The sequence below is a fragment of the Neocloeon triangulifer genome, unplaced genomic scaffold (assembly GCF_031216515.1).
Source record: "Neocloeon triangulifer isolate White Clay Creek 2 clone unplaced genomic scaffold, ASM3121651v1 ptg000015l, whole genome shotgun sequence".
Classification (NCBI taxonomy): Eukaryota; Metazoa; Arthropoda; class Insecta; order Ephemeroptera; family Baetidae; genus Neocloeon; species Neocloeon triangulifer.
Genome location: NW_026775557.1, coordinates 250,302 through 271,284, shown reverse-complemented (window position 1 = coordinate 271,284; position 20,983 = coordinate 250,302). Strand labels below are relative to the sequence as shown.

The window sequence follows — 20,983 nt, the reverse complement described above, 5'->3', positions numbered from 1 at the left end:
GATCATTTTCATTGGCTCTCGTTTGTCAACAAAGATCATTGCCAGCTGTTGTGGATGTTTGCAAATTTGCTGTCAAAAAATTGCTGGATTAAAGATTTTAGTAGTTTTGCAAATTTATGTAGCCAAAAAGTTTTAAAATGGGCATATACAGCGTTTACATCGTCTCGAAGTCCGGAGGACTCATCTTCCAGCACGATCACTTCGTTCCCAAAATAGAGACGGAGAAAACGTGCAGTTTTCCTTTGGACATAAAACTTGGTTATGAAAATAAGAGGATTGTTGTCAACTTTGGTCAAAGAGATGGAATCATGGGTAAATTTTTATTTTAACTTCGTAAATCTTGCTGATTTTTAGGTGACATAGTATTCATTTAAAGCGTGTGAAAGTTTCCAAAATAAAATTAATAATCCATAAAATCATAATTTTGATTCTGTGTTTCAGTTGGTCACCAACTCTTAGCCATCAATGGTATTCTAATCACTGGGCGGCAGTTAGAAGATGGCAAGGATGCGCTGGAGTTCCTCGAAAATCCAGAAAACTACCCTGTCAATTTGAAATTTGGCCGACCAAAGATGACGACCAACGACAAGCTTTTCCTTGCCAGCATGTTCTACCCCTTATTTGCCATTGCGATTCAGTTGAGTCCAGAGCCCAAAAGCTCAGGAATCGAAGTTTTAGAAGCAGATACTTTTAAACTCCATTGTTTTCAAACACTCACAGGTTATTTTAAAGAAAACTCTAATTAAAAATTGCGCTCATTTTAATTTAATTTACAGGTGTCAAGTTTATGGTGATATGTGATCCAGCCCAGCAAGGTATGGACGTGCTTTTGAAGAAAATTTATGAGATTTATGCAGACTTTGCTCTCAAAAACCCATTCTACTCTTTAGAGATGCCAATCAGGTGTGAACTGTTTGATACAAATCTTCAAGCATTGTTAGAAACTGTTGAGAAGTCCGGAGTGAGTAATGTGTGAAGTTGCAAGAAACAAAATTACATTCGCTTCGTTGTTATAAGAATAATTCAGAATAAGTGCTGAGACATAAAAGTATATTTGAAAAGTGTTTGAAAGTGAATGAAAACGTATGTTATTTCTTGAAAATACAAAATTATTAAGCTACAATGGAAACCATTAAATTTTTATTTTCTCTTGCCTCTCTCATATTATTTTTATACTAGATTAGTCTATACTAATCATTTAATATATATCAATGTATAAACAAACACAAATATTTTTAACAAATTGATAGATTTTGTTTAATTGAAAAAACCGTAAAAAAAAAAACAAAAACAGTAACCCTACAAAAAAATACTTATATTTTTTTCAATTCGACTTAAATGACTAAAATATTATTTGATACATCAAAATAGTATTTTTTTTCTGGTGAGATAAATTTCTTGAGGCGACAGGTTGCTCTTTTGTAGTAATAAGCCTCAAGCAACTTGGCGCCAGATGAGAATTTTTGGCACAGGCGCCGCGCGAAAGCCGCACATATCTGATTTTCTTTCAGTCTTTCCTCGTTCTCGAGGTATTAAGTGTGACGGTAAGAAACGGCGATGTTGAATATAGGAGATGCTTGTGAGACCTTTGGCTATACACACGCGACTAAATTATTGCAGTTATTTTCTCCGACTGGCCCCAAGGCAACTGAGCCGACGTGAGAGCGCACTGGAACTATTTTGATGATAAATACACCCACCTGAAATTAAAATCCACATCACATACACATTATAGGGATTAATTATCATGCCTTAAAATTTTTTTAGCCCTCTGGCCACACTTTTTGGCTGGTATTTTCTCCCGTCAGGAGTAATTGCCTGTTATTGTTTTGTTAGGTCAGCTATTTTCTACACGGGCAGGTAGCGGAACACTATATTTAAATTTTTATCCCAGTATATACGTACAAGCAGAAATTATGTGTTGTAAAAGGTGATATAAAGGAGCAATATTTTTTTAATATTATAAATTTTTAATTTATTTATATTATTATTGAAATAAATATTTGTGTGATTAAATTTGCTTAAAACCATGTGCTCCGCTCCCTGGTCCAGCATCCAGCGCCCGCTAATTGTAATCAAGCGCGGAATTCTCCCACGATAGTCACGATCAAGATCATGCGCCGAGGAATCCAGTGTGCTCTCTACATTCCTGGATGCTGTTGCTCCTTAGGTGTGACCACTCCTACCCAAACAGGATATCTTTCTGATTTGCCACACAGCCAGGCACACTTGATTATAATATTGGACTACAGTTTCGAGATAGATTAATAGCCTGTTATTCTTCTCCAAAAAGCGCCTCTCATTAAATAATATCACATTTGAGCATCAAGCAAAGCCAAACACGTTTTCTAAATGATTCATGCGAGAAATGCCCGATATTGCGCGAGAGAAGAAAATTTACACATAAATAAGCTAGCACTTGATATAATAATAACCACCACGTTTATTAATGTGTGGTGCTCTTTCTTTTTTATTACTTAAAAGTAGCGGTCTATCCTGTGAGTAAGCAGAATGGAATGAAGTGAACGCAAAGAATTTGTGTAGAATATATCGGTATATATATTATAAGATTATAGCGCAGCATCACGGTCAACACCTCCGCACCGCACCAGAGAGTCTGTTAGCACAATAAGCGCGGCCAGCAATTAGTTTTTTTCAATTAATGCTAAAATACTCTTTTATGTCAATTTTACTAATTAAGCGACAACCTTTGGATAAAACTTAAGAAAAGAAGAGAGAAGAAATAATTTTTACTTAAATAAAGAAATGATATTTGGTTGAGAATAAAAATAACCAAGAAGCTATATAACTACTTGATATTGATGATAATTATTTATTATCCTTTAAACGCGAGATTTATGTTTTGTTTTATTTACCCTTTTTTATCAAATCAGTCAGTGATGGTCATGGGAAAATGAGCACCAATACAGTTGCATCCTCCGTCCCTGCTCCATACTACAGCACTTGAAAGCCCTGCGGCTGTTGAAAGGAATGAATCACCGCGCGACGAGGGAGACTCCAGCATTGATAGCATGATTCACGCTATTCACACGCTTCCAGATGCGATCGCCTTGATCAGGAGATGGACTGATTACAATTTTGTTGAAGATTTTATATCTATCGCGTCTGTAATTTTTGTAATTTTTGCCAAGTTTTCTTTCAAATAACGCTATAATAATACAATGATTTTTTATTAAATATTATTATGAACAATTAAAAATTAAATCATCGTCGATGTATGAGGGAAACTTTTTTTTAAATTAATCAATTTAATTAGATTTTTTTATTTTGAAAACATATAAAACACAAAGTAATATAAAGGCAGTTAGAAAAAAAGAAGCTTTTCCAGTTCTTTTGACGTGAATTGACCGTGAGTGCAAAAGACACAATTTCTTTTCGTGGAAGCCGCAGCTTATAATTGCAACACCTATAGCTTCGCATGCAAATGCGTGATGAGCGAAATTAAAGAAATTAAACGAGCGTTCCGCTCGCTCCCTTTTTTACAAACACACAGAGCAGTAGGCAAAACCTGTCTTTTTGTGAGCCAATATCGCAGAATGGATTTACAAGTGCCAATAATAATTGTCAATTCTCGGAAAATAATTTTATTATACAATTAAACTGAAAGTCTAAATGGAATATCCGTCTGGCGGGAGTTTGAGCAAGCGGCATTGCATATGTATATTATATTGGCATCAAACACGTGTGTTCTACTTCACAACGTTCCCTAATTAGTTAAGATATAATGATTAATTAATATTTAACATAATACAAGTAAAATACAGAATTAAATTTATAAAAGATTCTTTTCCCTATATTACCAAGTTTAAATAAAATATAAACTGCTGGTGGCGAACTTTAAAAGAAACTTAATTGATTCAATTATTAATTTAAAAAAAAATGTTAATTTTCTGTTTAAAATTTATGTTTGAAATATTTTAACTATTATTCCTTCACTCGGCGGCACACTTGCAGCCCATAAAAATTGTAAATAAAAAAAGAGGGTTTAAGAATAACCCTTCCGTGCAGAAAAAAGAGGAGCTAGATCCCTCCCCATATGGGAGCTGCAATGGTAAAGCGTGCGTCCCACGCGCGCGTTCGCCGCCGACGTCACACACGTCTGCCGCCGCGAGACCAGCCCCCTAGCTAGTTTTATAGCGCGACTATGTAAACCGAAAATATAGCAGCTAAAAAAAATGGCGCGAATGAAAAAGGTTTTGGAATCAAAAGAGAGGAGGAACTGATAAAAGAAAAAGCAGGGCTCCGCGGAAAACTAAAAAAAAGTGGTGTCCAGAAAATCGGATCGCCTCGGCCGTTCGAGACCCAGAATATGCAGGGCCTCGCAGCATCCCAGGAATTTAAGGTGGTTACTCATTCCGTGCAGTCAGCTCAGTTTTTCCTTGTTGAGCCGTCGGCCGAGATTGAGGCTGAATTCGCCACTCGGCAGTGTGCCCGCGACTTTCATCGCACGCAGCTCGAGCGCTTGTCCAAGCATGGGGACGCCCGCATGGACGCCACTGGCAGCGCCGATCGCTGCGTAGTCGACGCCGAAGTCGGCGCCGCTGCTGATGACGCGGCGGACACCCGACATGAGCAACGCGACCGGACCCACTCAGACAACGAAGAAGAACAGCCAGTGGTTGTGCCAACCGGTTAGTACCTCTTGACAATAAAACAATCAATTACTCTGCTATTAATTTGTCGTTTATTTAGTTAGTGGGAATTTTTCCAAATAAATTTTTGAATAAATAATCTTTGGGATTTTGTTTGCTTTCAATGATTCATCAAGGCAACAAAATTTTAATGCTGGAGTAAAAAATAAAATCTAAACAAATCTAAAAGGCTTTACAGTGTACTTATTATGACGGCTTATTATTCTTTAAAAAAATTATTTATTATCACATTCTAGTTAAATAATTGCTGCTAATATCATGAGATATATTTTTTAATTCGGACAAGCCGCGAGATATTAATTTAAAGGCAAAAACAAAACTATTTGGTATAGCTTTCAAATAGTCATCAATTTTAAAATATTAATTTCAACAAATTTAAAGGCCAATAGATTACAATTTAATTGATCAATGGTTGTAATTACTTGTAACTTTTTATTTATTATGACCGTTGCGCGGTGGCATCAGAGCCAGACACGCTTATTATAAAAACAGCATCCAGCTGGACGCTGAACGCAACTTTTATGCGATAAAATAATGGCGACAAGCTCCTGATCCTGACTAGCAGCGCTATTTATATGCCACAATTTCCTTGTTACACCGATCGTAATAAGTTTGTCTTGCAGCTACATTGAACCTTCTGCGTACAAATATTTTGAGCCAAATTTATGCACGCCCGCTTTCGTTTATTCTACGAATAGTTTTAAGAAAGCCGGCCGATTCTCAGTACATTTGCTGCTTTTGAAAAGCAATTTAAATTTCAGGAGCATTAAAGAAACACCAATAAGGTCCTTAATTGTTGAAAACGCACGACTTCCGATTAAAAATGTACAGTGAGGAAACTTCAGCATTTTTTTATAAAACCGCAATGACTCGTGATAAAATTTCAGTTAAAATAATTTTCATGTCATATAAATAGTCTTTCTTATTAAATTTATATGATAAAAGTTTAAACTTAACATAGACTGATACTTTTGTAACATTAAAGTTAAATTATGAGCCAATTAATGATTATCAAATTTCAGTGAATTGCTCGTTTTTGTTTTTTTATTAGGAAAAGTGTCTCTATTTCACAACATACATAGAAAAATAGAGACTTAATTTGAAATGTGTGCCAAAATACGACATTTATTTTGCAATTTTTTTTATAAACTTAAATCAATTTGATTAAATTTCAAATTATGTAAAATATAAAATGGCGTTTAGAATTAATCTTGATCTTTGATTTTATTTTAAACTTTTTAATTTAGTAAGCCTGTTCTGGATGAAATGCAGAAACATAGTGAAAATATAACAACCAAAATTTTATGAATGAACATGCCAAACATACTACCGTGCGAACGAAAATATTATGTGTCTTTTCTGCTTACTTTATGCATCACCCACACTGAATCACGAGTATCCTTGAGTGCATCTAGTCATTCATCTCGCGGTGCTGGACCAGCGCTGCACGTTCATTGAGATAAAAACTAGAATTGCTTTGCCAAAGGCTGCAAACAGGAAGTTTCCTTGTAAGTGAGAGCACGCATGGTTTGGCCGAATGATGAATAACGAATAACAAATAAATACAATATCAAATTCCTTGTATCATTTGAAAAGTATTAAAAACTTTTTAAAATAATTTTTATCATAAACCAACTTAATTAAATAAAAATATATTACAAATTTAATTTCAATTTGTAATCAAGTTTATAAAAGTGAACAAATGTTTGTGAGATGGATGGACTTAATTATATTAATTCTGATTAATTAATTCACAGATCCTTCCGACTGGAATGAAATTCATGTAGCTCAGTGGTTGCAATGGGTGTCCAAGCAGTTCTGCCTGCCACCCCTCGACCCGCAAGACTTCCCAAAGACGGGGCAAGAGCTGTGCAAACTAAGCAAGTTGCAGTTCCTCGACCTGGCTGGACCGAGAGCAGGCAGCGTGCTCGCGGCCCACCTGGCAAATCTGAAGCACAGCGTCACAGGACGAAGTCCCAGTCCCCTAGGAGACATCAGACTGGATGTTGCACATTCCGAACCAAATCAAGGTAGGTTTTACAAGCTTTTTTATTCAAAATATTACAGTTTTAGTGCATATTATGTTGGTGTGAAAATTAATAATTTTAAAATTAGAAGTCAATTGGATTTACATTATGTACAAGTAAATTTTTTTTTATTTTTACCAATTCTTTTTGAGATATTTTTTGTAGAAATAATTATGACTAAATTTTTGGTTTATAAAAAAATAGCTCTGTTTTTCGTAATTCCTATGTTCATAATTTTTAAATTGTAGTTTAAAATGTAAACAAATATGAAAAATAAAAAATAGCAAAAACAAGCGTGAAACCATAAAATTTAATGAGAAAAGTAGCAATAAATAAAAATATAAACGTGCTGAGGTTATATTCCATCGTGTTTGCTCGAAAGTGAGACCAAACGGGCAACATATAAGTCTGATTGAAAGTTCACTTTTGCCGCTTCCTAAACGTTTATGTATGTAATTGCTTAGTTGAGGGGCTGCCGGGTATTTATATTAAAAGAGCACAAATGAAATCCATGAGCAAACAAAGAGGGGCGCGAAATCTCCGGGGCGGCCATAGCAAGGGGTGTCTGCTGGCGGTTTCCTGCTGCAGCTTTTTCTGCCGTCTGACTCAACAAGTCACTCTCTCTTAAATCGGAATACGTAAAGCGCGCTGCAGGTTTATTTGCTTTGTCTGCTGGCGACGCGGTCGGTCTCGCGGATGACACAGATATATAAAATAAGCACGATTCTCCACTGTCATCTGCCGCGCGTGTATTAAAAAAAGCCAGAAATCACCACTGCAGCAGGAAGGATTGTCAGATTCGGATGAGTTCAGATTACTCATTATGCTCGACGGGAAGTCCACCTAAATGAGACATTGAGGATACTTCGGATATTTATTAATTTTTAAATCACGCGATAAGAAAAAGAAAATGCATCACCAAAATTATTTCCTTGTAACACACAATCATCAAATCAAAAATTCGTTATGGAAAAAAAATTGGGGAAAGAAAAGTCACTCAGACATAAACTCCTACTTACATTTAATTGAAAAAAAGAAACTAGGGAAAGCCAGCGCATATTATGAGCATGTGATTCATTGCATCCGCAGAGAGGAAGTTCGGACTTCCTTGTTCTTTCCTTTCGGCCAAGAGAGATTGACGCCATGCTGGTGTTTTTATTTTTCGATAATAGCTTTCCCCAACTGTATTTTTCGACCATAAAGCTTAAAGAAATAAAGCGCGCGTGAAGAAAAAGCGTTGAGCAAAAAGAAAAGCCGCCCCAACGTTTTCCAACTCTCTTCGGCAAGCTGCCCTCGATCTTTTCAGAGCAATATATAAAAGCCGGCCAGAGGATATCGCTCAGATTATTGCCCTGATAAGGAGTTTTCCTTTCGCATCGGATTCTTGCAGCCACTTCCGGCCAGTTCCTTTTTATTATTTCCCAAGACCCTTCGCGCTACGTGTGACGGAAACCAAATTAGTTGCTGGGAAATCATTAAGCTCTTTCCATAGCAGCTTTTCAAAGGTTCGAATTCAGTTGAAGATTTCAGAACACAAAATTTCCCAGAAAATTAAATAAAATTTACTAGTAAAAAGATCAAACCTTTTTTCAAGTAAAATTTGTAAAATTAATGTTTTAGAATTACCTAATTCACCGTTTTTCAATTTTTAAAAAACCATAATTATAAAAGTAAAAGCTATTTTCTTACAAAATAATCTATTTTTCGATCTTTTAATATCGTTTAATATTTTTATGTCCCAAATTTTAACAAATATTACCTATTTTCAGGAAAATTGCATATTAAATTTTTTTTCTAAAAACACAATTTGACGTCAACAATAATCACCTCTTTTTCCTTTTTTACTAAAATCTACAATTTATCACAAATATCAAATTAAATATTAATTTTTAACCCATAAAATCCCTTTTTTTACCCAACCCTATTGTTAATTAATGATTCAACGAATGTAACGATATAACTGAAAAGTGCAATATTTTCCCATTTATTTTAACTCTTGACACAAAAGACCCAAAAATAAAAAAATAATAAATATTTGAACGTCTAGCTTTTCTTGGCGAGAAAAATACGTGCAAATCCATTTGAGGGGCAGGCGGCATCATCGCCGAGGTGAAAAGTAAATGTGCATTTTATGCAGCGAGGCCGGCTCAATGAGGTCAAGATAAGACCCATCCACCCCAGCTCACCCCGCTAGCTCTTTTCTCTGCGCGTTTGTCTGGCGAGCGTCTTATTTTTGTGAGGAGCGAAACTCGGCCGGCGACCCAATCATAGTCATTCTGGCGACAAATTTAATTTGACGTGCTCGAAGGTGTCAGTACAGTGCAGGCAGGGTATGTTTAGAATAAACTGGCAATAAAGGTGCGCACGCGTTTAATAAAAGTCGGGGGCGCGGCATTTGACTTTCAGATGAGAAGCCGCCCCGTGGAGTGAGTCTCGGGCCGGGTAGTTAAGCCCGCGCCAAATCCTACTTGTCCCGTACTTGACACAGAGCCCTGGTGATATATGATTGTTTAAATAACATTTAAAAGCCGGCCTCCGCGGGCGGTCCCTCGATATTGTTTTCTTGATTATTTCACTGGCGACGCGCGCCGCCACCCACTGTCGACATCGAAAGCTCCTTCCGAAGAGGAAGGAAGGAAATGTAGAAAGGAAGGATGAGGCGCTTTGCTCAAATGGCGAAATGAATAATTATCGCATTAACTGAGCTCTCACCGTGGATTGCCTTTGTCCGTTCCTCTTATGTTTTATGGTCAGCAGTGGATTTGGCTTTGCTCCGTCGGATTTAGCAAATCTAGAAGCTTCATTTTTAATAATAATACATTTATTTCAGAAATAATCTTTAGGAATTAAGTTATATATTAAATACAACACGGTAAAACCTAATTATATTGAATGAAAATACCTGACGAAGAATTTAATTTTGAGAAAGATGACAATTTTGAAGAGCTTGCACACAAAATAAATTAAAAAAGGGCATCATTTAGTTGCTATAACATTAATTGCATATAAAAACTGTTGAATTGAATTTTTTATTTTAATTCTTATAAATTTACAAAATAAATAATAAATATTATTTCTATAAATTAAAAAAAATATTAAAATAATTTATAAAGGTATTATTATTTTTAAACTGGATTAAAGCATAATTTAAAATAAAAATTACTACTTATAATTAAAAAAATTTTTAAAAGCATCCAAGAAATCAAAAAAGACTCACGAGGAACTGATAATAAGTAAGATAATTTAAAAGTTATTTGTTTTCTGGTTTATTCTTTCCATTGTTTTACTTGAAAAAATGCTTATACCAGATTGCCTTCTTGTAGTGAAATAGTGAATTTAACTGAAATATTGCATGACTAAAAATTGTGTAGGTTATTTGGAATTCTTTGAATTTTGGAGACTTAAATCGTCGCAGTAGGAATTTCATGTGCATTACAATGAAATAATGCCACAACTTAACCTTTTCAATCACGTCCTGTCCCTCTATCAACAAAAAGAAAGCGGCCGATAATGAAATCATGATCGGGTGCAGTCATGCGCGAAATCTTGGGCACCCCGGGTCGAGCGTCCCCGAGGGTGGTGTGGGAATTGTACGCGCGTCAGTCTCTTGGTTGCGGGGATGTGGAAGCCCGCAGGCCGGCCCGTGGAGCTGGCACATTGGCGCAAGGTGGCCGCGGCCGTGGCCTCTGCAGACCACCACCTCGAAATCATCCGCAGGTCAGCAGTCAAATCGCCTATGCTTTACAATGGTAAGCAGCCGATAAAATTTTATTTAATTTAAATTTTAAAATTCCAAATTTACGTTTCCATTTCATAAACTAATTTTGCGGAAGCTTTTTGTCACATTGTGTATAAATTGACTCGGGGAATCCCAAGCATTAGCATTGAAGTTTTCTTCTTCTCATTGTTCGCTCTCCGAGCCTCCTCCGTTCACATTGCCGAGCGCGCGTTATTTTTATTTATAACGCAGCTCTTCCTCAAAGTTGAACTGCCACTCCTGCTTTTGATGAAATTGTGTGTGCGCCGCGTTCAATCACTGCCGCTGCATGGCAAATAATAATTGGCCCCCGTATACTAGGAATGCACCAAGGAAAATTTTCTGGCGCGCGCGGCTCTTGGGATCTCAAATGGAGCTTGATTTCCGAGAAGCAAGTCTACTTGCGGTTTCGTTTTAATTTGTGTAACGCTCTGAACAAAATTTGACGAAGGGAGAGCTTCAACTGTCAGAACTGAAATTTTCATTTCAAACACTTTGATTTTAGGATATAAATCAGATTAGCACTGCTGGCTCTTAATAAAATTAACTTGCACTGAAAACACTCTCAATACGCGTTTGTAAAATACATATACACTAAATATAATAAGAAAATTTAATTTTGTATCACATTGATTTTTTTATTATTGATGTTTATTTATCCAATTGTTTCGTCTCATTATTTACATTCAATTTTCGGAAAATAATTTGTTTGAGAAAAAGGTTTTATTATATTTTATTTGCAGTATTTTTACTGATTGAAATGAAAAATGAATCACCCCGAAAAAATGGAAATAGAATGAAAGCTAAAATTAATCACAAAAGGTTCGAATTAATTTTAAAATATTATAAACATTAAAATTTACTCTTCTTACAACCATTTCTTTCTTTTTTACCTGTCGTTGAATTGTTGGGAGAGAAGTGAGAGAGGAAATTGAATCTAATTTTTTTTTGCATTTATATTTGGTGATTCGCATCATTAAATACAACATAACAATCTCTGCCTGTGATTAGAAAAATCACGGCGTGTGATCGAAATCAAAATAAATTTGCTTCTTCCTGTCATGTCCGACAGAACAGAAATGAACCGCAAAGAAGCGTGATTTCCAGCGGACCTCACAGAATGCATTTTTTTCTGTTCGTCTTCAACGGCGTGCGATCCGCAGATGAATAATGAGAAGGTGAGATGACTCGCCCGTTCCTTTACCTTTGGCAAGGACGCGCGCGAATTTCACGTGGGTGGCGATGGTCCTAGAGTGGGGAATCACAACACTGGATCTGTGTGCAATTTCACCTGCCGCGCGGTCCTTTGTTGAAGCCGCACTCTTTCAGGTCAAATAGGAAAACAATAATTATGCTTCGCTCAGGTAGTTTAGTTTCCTCTTTGTACCGCTGCCGCCGCCGCTCGTGATTTTCGAATTTGGAGTGACTCATTCATTGTCAGGATGCTAAGTGCCTGACTGACAAGCGCAGCCACCATATAATTTTTTAGATGGACGGCAGTAACTAAAAGATGACCTTTAGAGAAAAGTTAGATGAAATATCTGAAAATTCTTTATCATTTTTTCATAACGTTGGATTGTTGAAAGAGCTGTTTCCGTTTCCTTTAAACACTGGAAATAGTTTTTACATTAAAATTATTTTATGTTAGTAACATAAATTTTCAAACTATCAAGTTTAATTAAATGCATATAAATATTGTGATTTATTTTCTTGTTTAAATACGGTTACAGAACTAGTTTTAAATTTATAGAAGTATTTTGTTTACTCAATATTACTGTTTTTGTAGAAAACATATTAATCAATATTAATAAATATTTATTTCAATAATTTTTTTTTCGACCATTCAACTTTAAATTTCAAAGTTTTGATATGCAACTGAACTGTAATTAAAGATTTATCTATAATTTTTTTTCAATTTATTATGCTAGACAATTAATAAATGTACTAAATCTAATTCCCTAAATCGGTTGGGTGTTCCTTATGATGGTTTTCCGCTATCCTTTCAAATTTTATTGTTGCCCATCAACAAAACATTCTGACTGCCTGCCTAATTTTTAACAGCGGCATTCCTCCCTATAAAGTTGTTGGAGAATTAAAAAAAAAATATAAACGCTTGGCCACACACAGGAATTTCATTGATTTCTCTCGCAGTCGCCACTTAAAAGGTTTATAATCTCAGTTCACAACTTCACAGCAAATTAGGTATCAAGTATGCGCGTGGTCTTTTGGTGGTCCTTTTTTTCGTCTGAAAGCAGCGACGCGCCTATCTACTTATTATATTACACACATACTAGACTGCTGCTGTGACCGACGAGCCCTTTCCGCCGATGAAGAAGATTTTTATCTTCCTGTCGCCGTGCAATATAAACACGATTGTGAGGCAAATTTTATAAGCGGTAGACCACCTACTACCGAACCTTTCATCTTGGCGACCGGCAGTTAAATTATAAGGAGCGTGCATATTCGAGCAGGGGTTTATTTCTTCTCATTAATCACCGTAGGCGGGTACAAGAATTTTTGACTCCAATTAAGCAGCGGCCAATAAATTGACCTGCGGGGCAGGTGAAATATTTTTAGAAGTCAATTCCATGGGAGGATCACACCTTAAAGTGCGATCTTTATCTTTTGTGCGGACGGGTCAAGATTGCTTTCCAAGAAATTTGTTGGAAATAGACACCAGTGAAAATAATTCTTTTTCTTTTTCGCGCCTGTTCCTTTGTAAATCTAGTAAAATTCAAATTAGAATTTTTTTTCATTTAAAAAACTAAAAGAAAAATATGCTACATATCAAATCTTTGACACGTCAGAGCTTGAAATAATTATGAAATTTCAGATTTCATTATAAAACAAATTTTGACACGTCTGAAAATCCAAATTTGATGTTTTTCCACTCCACGTAGTTTTATTAAAATAAAGTTTAAAAATATTTATTTAGCAAGAAAAAAAAATCATAATAAGATTTAGGTTAAAACTATTGGAGTTAATGCAATATGAGTGATAAAAAGCTATACCATTAAATTATTTTTATTTTTTAAATAAAATCCAAACCTATTCATTTTACATGAAAAATAAATATGCTATTGGGAAAATTCACTAATAGATAGTGTTGCTTTGTGTATATCAGCAAATTTTATAACGTCGCCCACTTTCTGCTTCAGGATGTGCTGTGGTGTGTCTGAGAGTGCGTTGCTTGCTTACTTTAGTGATATATTTATGGTCCAGGATTTGTCTCGAGCCAAATCCGCTCCTGCGTTATAGCAGAGATAATATAATTATAAAGCATCGCTCTTCAAAGCGAGCGCCTTATTGTGCTTTAGATGTAGCAATAAGTGCGGGACGCGAGCAAGACGGATGTGATCTTTTCGAAAGTCACGACTTCATCTCACATGCAAATGGCCTGGGCTAGATGAGGATGTCATTAGAGCCGTAAAAAATAGCAGGAAAACGCTTCACACAATTCCCCTTCTGCATCTAACGAGTTTCGGTTCGGACGCCCGCTGAAACGACCTTGCCTTCTTGGGAGAGACTGCGGCTGATAAAACCGTTAATTTATGGCGAGTGTGTCTGTATCAATTGGTCAGTTGGAAAGGCAATATTATATTGTAATTATGTACGGCTTCTAAAAAGAAGTGCCTTCGCTTGCGAAATAATAATTGATTCGCTTTTATATCCGCGTCACACAAAATCACACGTGCTATTTCAGTGGCTTTGGCGACGGGACGCTTGTTTGCGGCGCGCCAGTTGTTTTCTTCGCTTCTGCTGGCGCCGATGCAGCCATTAAAATCAACCGCAAATTGCGACTACTCAAAATACACTGTTCTCGCGTCACACTATGATGATGCAAAATTCATTATTTTTAAATGTGTACCGGAGAAAACGTTAAAAAAAAATTGAAAATATAATTCATCAGGTTTAATGTAAAAAAAGGAGGAAAAAAATTAATTTAGTTAATTATTTTATTTTTTTACACGTCAGCTATAAGGTCTTGACAAACTCAACAAACATTTCATTTAATATAAAAGCTCTACTTTATTATAATATTATTATACTTTTTTTTTATCATTTTTCATTTGGGTCAGACCAAGATAAAGCGTCTTATCGGCTCTTTTATCGACGTCCTTTTAAACTTGCAATGGGCAAGTTCCAAGTTTAGTTTTGTTTGGGAGTGTGCATTTTAAATTTATTTCTTCACAATAATGCAGCTAAACTATAGGAAAAGTCCTTTTCATTCTTTACGGAGGCAAATATGTATTTTGTTTATTGCTGTGCCACTCCTTTACCTTCGCCACAACTTAATTTATGCTTCTTTGCCCGCAGATCCATACCAGTTGCTAAACGCGGCCGGCAGTCGATTGGTCGCGCAAGGATCAGGTCAGATCCAACTGTGGCAGTTTCTGCTGGAGCTCCTCTCGGATTCGTCCAACGCGGCCTGCATTACTTGGGAGGGCACCAATGGAGAATTCAAACTCACCGACCCCGACGAGGTCGCCCGGCGCTGGGGCGAGAGGAAGTCCAAACCCAACATGAATTACGACAAGCTCAGTAGAGCTCTCAGGTACCACGTCGGCCTCCCACGCACACCGCCCTTTAAAACTGATAATATATGGAGAACGACGGCTCCAAATTGTTAAAATACAATTAAAAAAAATATTAAAATATTAAATGAATTAAATGTAATGTTAATTTTAGGTACTACTACGACAAAAACATAATGAGCAAAGTGCACGGAAAAAGGTACGCCTACAAATTTGACTTCACTGGACTGATGCAGGCTTGCCAAGCACAAAACGGAGAAGGGTCTTCTGGGGCGGCATCACCTTACAAAAGTCCACCTGGATACCCTGGAGAATTAAGCAGCCTTTTCGGCTCTCCTCACACATCATATCACTTAGCAGAGGTGCAGATTTAAGAACTAAAATAGAAAATTATATATCTTGTGCCAATTGAAATAAATTTAAGAAATTTTTTTCTAATAAAAATATTTAACTGATATATGATAGATTTTTTTTTTGTAATCGTACTTTTATTTAAAATTTTAGTGCCATGGAAAGCTTTCATCAGGGCCTGTTGTTACGGGGGCCACACCAACCTCTCCGAGCAGCATCTTTGGCTCGCAACACTACTGGCCGAGTCCACCGCCTCTTTACACGCCTCCAGGAGGCTCCTCAGGAAGTGGTTCTCCAGGTCCGCATCGGCCGCCCAGCCTCTCCAGGTGCTATCCTTATCCAGGTGCACCGCCATCCCAGCACTGACCTGTGATCTCTCTTATGCTTTTACAACGCAGCCAACTGTATACTGTGCATTTCGCAACTGTGTTGCAGAGTTCCTAAGCATCAAAAGACATCAAGTTCACTTGTAATTCCCACGTCGTTGATTCTTTTCATAATCCTCAATGAAGGACTGTCCTCATTCTTCCAGCTCCTGTGGGTTTCTCTTTGCTTTCTTGCATTTTTCTCAGTGGAAAGAATAAGTGGAAAGATTTTGTAACATTTTCCAAATGTAATTTCTTTCAAACTATTATCATCTTGAACAAAATTGTTAACTAAGTGCAAAATTTGTAATCTCTTAAAATTACTGTAGTGTTTAAGATACTCATAAAATAAATTATTGCCATCATATATAAACTAGGGCCAAGCAATCATCCACTAACTTCAATGGGCGCGTGAGACTGAGCCTTGTAAAGTTTTTGTTTGCAAAAAGTATATTGCACATACATATATAATTTTGGACAAATGTTGGCTAGCAAGTAGCCTTTTTCCTTAATTTAGTTAAATTAGTGCATCAAAAGTAAAATTAATCTCTGCATTATGACTTATTCATGTTTTAAATATGCAACCTGCAATGCTTCACTGTCAAGCGGATTGCATACGTCTGAAAGCATTTTTCACTTGCAATACTTGCATATTTTTTTTTGTAAATTATACTTAAAAATTTCTCCTGACGAAGCTGAATTTAATTATATGCAAAGACTTTTAGGGGAAAATTGCCAGAGTTATAATAGTAAGAATTAATTAAACTTTCAAGTTCTTGGAAGTCTATACTGACGTGGAAAAAGACTTAAATTAACTACAAATTACACTGTCAAACAATTCAGATTCTTGGGAGAGTCGGTTTTAATAATTTATTTTTCATATTGATTGTGTAAAATTGTTTTCGTTTTGCTTATGACCTAAATAAAATTAGTTTTGGATAAAAGTTTTGATCATAATTATTCATTGCATTTAAAAATAAGTTTAAACATTTTCCAATGTGTTTATTCAATAAAATGATACAGAAATAGATTTGCAGAAAATAATTTTATTCGTTTTTCATGAGTTTTCCAATTTAATTCTGGAAAAGAATCAACTGTTGCCATCTACTCTTTGCAGGAGTAAGTTCAGCGGATGCCAATATTGATTTTCTGAAAGCTGGCAGGAACACCACAGATGTCGTTTGCATCCACAAGGGGTGAAAAAGGTAAGAAGCTCTAAGAAAATGCGCTATTTTATCTCTACATTTGCATAATAAATTAATTACTAGCTATCTATTTTTATATTTTCGTAAATTAAATTGAAATTATTTAAAAAAAAATTCGTGGCCTTATTTTAATATGGTTGAAAGAGACGTTCGCAATAATATATTTGGTGTCTGGTCTGGTACCTGCAACTTAAGTTTATTATTAAAATAAAATATCCGTCACTTCTTTTGTCAAACGAAATTTAAGAATAATAACTTAAAAATTAGAAAAATTTAATTAAATTTTTTTTATTCCTTATAATTTATTATGATGGTGATTAATACAGTTAATTTTTTTTTAGATCTTTTTGTTCAAAATGACGGGGCATCAAAGCGATCGCCATCCATTATAATTAATCCATCGAAGCACTGTCCCGAAGCTGAACCAAAGTGCGCCTCATTTTACTCATAAATCAATCAAGTCGCGTTACAGCAGAATAAAAAGCTTTGTAATCGCGCAGCTGAAGTTCACGTGGAATTTTAAGAGGATTATGAATTAATCTTGAAAAAGGTTAGAGACGTGGAAAAAAGTGTCGGCGAGCCCGTCCGTGTGGAGTTTTAGAGTAGCTGGAAAAAGTAATCACGACAACGGTCCTGGTAATTCATAGGTTTAAGTGAGACCAAATATCACGTCGGAAGTTAAAGGAGAAAGAGAGTCTGAATGTGGCGCGCAACTCGCTGCCTCGAAAAGTGGATTATTTATCATCAAAACTTGGACACGACAAACTAATCTCGCTTTGCAGCCAGCGTGTAGATTGTTTTTTCTGAGGCAGGAGAGAGAAAACGCCCCGAGCGAAAATAAAGTTTTAGCAGCTGTAAAGTTGGCCATTTATCAAGTCCGCCGTGAAATTGCAACTGTCTTTTTACCTGCGACACGTGCACGAGATAACCCCAACTGGCAGCGAGATGCACTCTCGGCTTTTCTACTTGCTATTCAGACTGGATTAGTTTCATTTTAATCCGCACAACATGACCTAGCTTCATACTTTCAGCGGTGGTGCGAAAATTGCGGGGACATTAAGCGAATGCCCACTCACTAGTCCATATAATGCGAGCTCGAAATTGGCTGGGCGCGTTCGCAGATTGATTTATCGCCGCTCGAGCAGCTGCACCGTGTGCGTGGTAATATTTTTTACGGCGTGTTTGCTGATCAAAAATCGAGAGTAGCGAGTTGAAAAATACGTCCATTTGTGAGCGATTATCCCCCAGAGGTGGCGGAGCCGGAAGAAAAATCCTGGTTGTCCAGTTGCACGCTTTTGATAAATGAGTCCCTGGTGATAACAGAGAGCACCAGCAGCGATCATCTTGTTCGTCGAACCCTCACACAAGTAAAGGTCTGTCCGCCACGCGCACCCTGTTCCGGTGCGCACCGCAAAAACTTCCGTTCGCAACTCTGACCGTTATTCAACGCAAACGGTCACAGCTGCAAAATCCAATCTAAAAATTTACAAATGAGTCAAATCTAGAACCATTTTAACAAGATCATTATGACGTGTTAAGTGTAATATCAGTTTAATAATTTTTTTGAATTGGAAATACTTTATGTGTGGATCTTATTGTCAGATTAATTATTGACCAGAAAAATATTAAGGTATTCAAATTTCATTCAAAGAATCCTTAAGTATTGTTTTTCTTTTTTTTTTCATTAATAGAGCATCATAGAGCATTTTTATTAAAGACTTACACTTTTGTTATGGCCGATCATGAAAACTTTAGATTATTAATTTTTATTTATTTCATAGTAACAAAGAGAAAAGAAACTCATAATCTTGGTGAACATCAAATTAACATTTTTGCTGTGGCATCAAAGAGTTAATTATTGTCATCTCCTTAGTGTGTAATAATTTGTCAATATTCAAATTTAATAACAAAAAACAAAAGTTGTAAAATTTGTATGTAAATCATCAATTAATTAATAAATTAAAATGAAACAATTAGCAAATATTAAATATTATTACTAAAATCATGTGTGTTAATTAATATAACATGTAAAATGAAATCTACGATAAAAAAAAAAATTAACAGCCACATGATATTTTTTGACATATTTCGTTTTCCCTATGATTGTAAGTCGACATTACTTGAAAAATTGATTTTAGCCATCGACTCCTTGGGTTGAACTTAACATTATGTAAAAAATATAAATGCTTAAATTAACATTTGAATAATTATATTGTAAAATATATTATGTTAAAATTCAAGATGCAGTAAATACTGTGCGATAGCTGAAAGACTGTCTGAACTTGCAAATTTTGCATTGAACTGAATAACTACGATTAAATGGAAATTCAGTTTTAAGATTATAGTGAGTGGGTAGCCATTATAAAAAAATTTCGTTTCTAAATATTGGCGAAGTTGAAATAAATATTTTTTTCCCTTTATTTCTTTGGTCGATTTACCGATTTTTCGTCACATTACTTCTTGCAAAAGTAGAGAATTTAGGTCCTATCCGCTGTAGTTCAAAAAGTGCCTTGGGTGCGCATCAGCTGTGCCAACTTGCACCATTAGCAGCACGTGTTGTCAAATAATTTGCCATAGGGCCAGTGCTTTGACTGGCACCGCTTCCAAACAGCCCCACCCGCAAACTTCGGACGCCCACCCACCCAGACTTGTGCAAATATCGCTCGGCAGCGTGGGTAAATATCATCGCCGCTAATCCGAGGAGAAGGAAACCGATTTAATTCAACAGCGGCCCTTTTTATCCCTGAAAGCTATTTCTTCTTGTTGTGCGGTACAGTATTTTTATCAGTTTGTGGCGGGCCGGGGCGGATTAAATTTATTTGGGAGCAAGAAAAAGTGGTACTTAGAGGCCCATTAATCAAGTCGGGGGAACATCGGCAACATGATTTATTTCCACACCCTGCATGCACCCCCGTGTCCTATATATTCAAAGTGTGTGGCGCGATCGTGTAAAGATACCGAACGGATTTGGAATTCTGGAGCGCACACGTGAAATCGAGTTTGCTTAAGGCTTGGGTGATGAAATAATCTCGTCATCAATTATGCAAAAACGCTCTCAGCTTCAAATTGTTAACGTGGTTTGATACTTTGCTCCCTTAACAGATATGGCTTTAAAATTGGAAAACTAAATTGAGTTTGAAGGTGCCGTGAATTTTATAACTTCATCTATATAGCAATTTGGTGTGCAATTTTTACTCATTGTACGCGCCTTTTTAGACCTTGGTGGAGGAAAGTTTTGTGCAGAATTGATTGAGAAAGCTTTGTCTTATCTCTTAAGTCACAGTGTAATCATCCTTATCAAATTTCTGCTATAGCTATCAAACGTATCAAATTTTGTAAACCGCTGCTGCGAAGTAACAAGTCAAATATTTGTAAAGTCTAAATATTTACAAACAATCGAGCAAAATTGGTACTTGAATAAGAAAATTATTTACTATAGTAAATTTGAAAATGGTATGAATAAAAAAAAAATATTTATAGCTTTATTAAGGACCAAAAAATTAAGCCCGTTATTATTAACGTAATTAATTATGCTGTTGATCACATTGAATTTAAATAAAATCATAAAATATATCAGGCTTTTAAATCTCACATTTTTATGTTCATGCCGTGGCGCTTTGACTCATCTGTGCCTCGCCATTGGACATGCCCAGGAGCTTAACAAAAAGTGTAAATTATGGAAGCATGGAGCACTGGAAACTACACAAATCGATATGAATAAATTCATGGTAAAATGTTAGAAAGTGTAAATTTTAAATGTTCAATTACATAAAACAACTTCAAATACTCTTTTCCTTGGGCCATCCTTGTTTTAATTAACACTTAAAAGCCAATTGCTTACTTAACAGAAATTTTATTTAAATTTTTCAGTAGTTTAACAAATAAATTGCCCCACCTGAGTTTATTAATTATGATTTTTTATTAATATTCAGAATTTCTTGGTAATTTTAACCTCTATAGTCATTATTTATATATCAGGAGATCAGAAAAAGTGCCCTGGCATGAACGATTTATTTAGTAAAATTCCTTTCCAAGCTACATTCAATGAGAAAAACTGTCACGTCCATCAG

The 20,983-nt window shown here is 35.9% G+C and overlaps 2 protein-coding genes across 2 annotated transcripts; both read left to right on the top strand.

The window, feature by feature from the left end:
* The first annotated feature begins 18 nt into the window (after positions 1-18).
* On the top strand, positions 19-1,126 carry LOC132202518 (trafficking protein particle complex subunit 4). Its single transcript, XM_059629474.1, has 3 exons — positions 19-312; positions 442-720; positions 777-1,126. The coding sequence occupies exons 1-3, from the start codon at positions 138-140 to the stop codon at positions 974-976; spliced, it is 654 nt and encodes a 217-aa protein (XP_059485457.1). The 5' UTR covers positions 19-137; the 3' UTR covers positions 977-1,126.
* Positions 1,127-4,246: 3,120 nt separating this feature from the next.
* LOC132202364 (DNA-binding protein D-ETS-6-like) lies at positions 4,247-16,752 on the top strand. Its single transcript, XM_059629233.1, has 5 exons — positions 4,247-4,652; positions 6,431-6,703; positions 14,775-15,012; positions 15,147-15,354; positions 15,497-16,752. Exons 1-5 carry the CDS (start codon positions 4,331-4,333, stop codon positions 15,707-15,709), a joined length of 1,254 nt encoding a protein of 417 aa, XP_059485216.1. The 5' UTR covers positions 4,247-4,330; the 3' UTR covers positions 15,710-16,752.
* Positions 16,753-20,983: the final 4,231 nt, after the last annotated feature.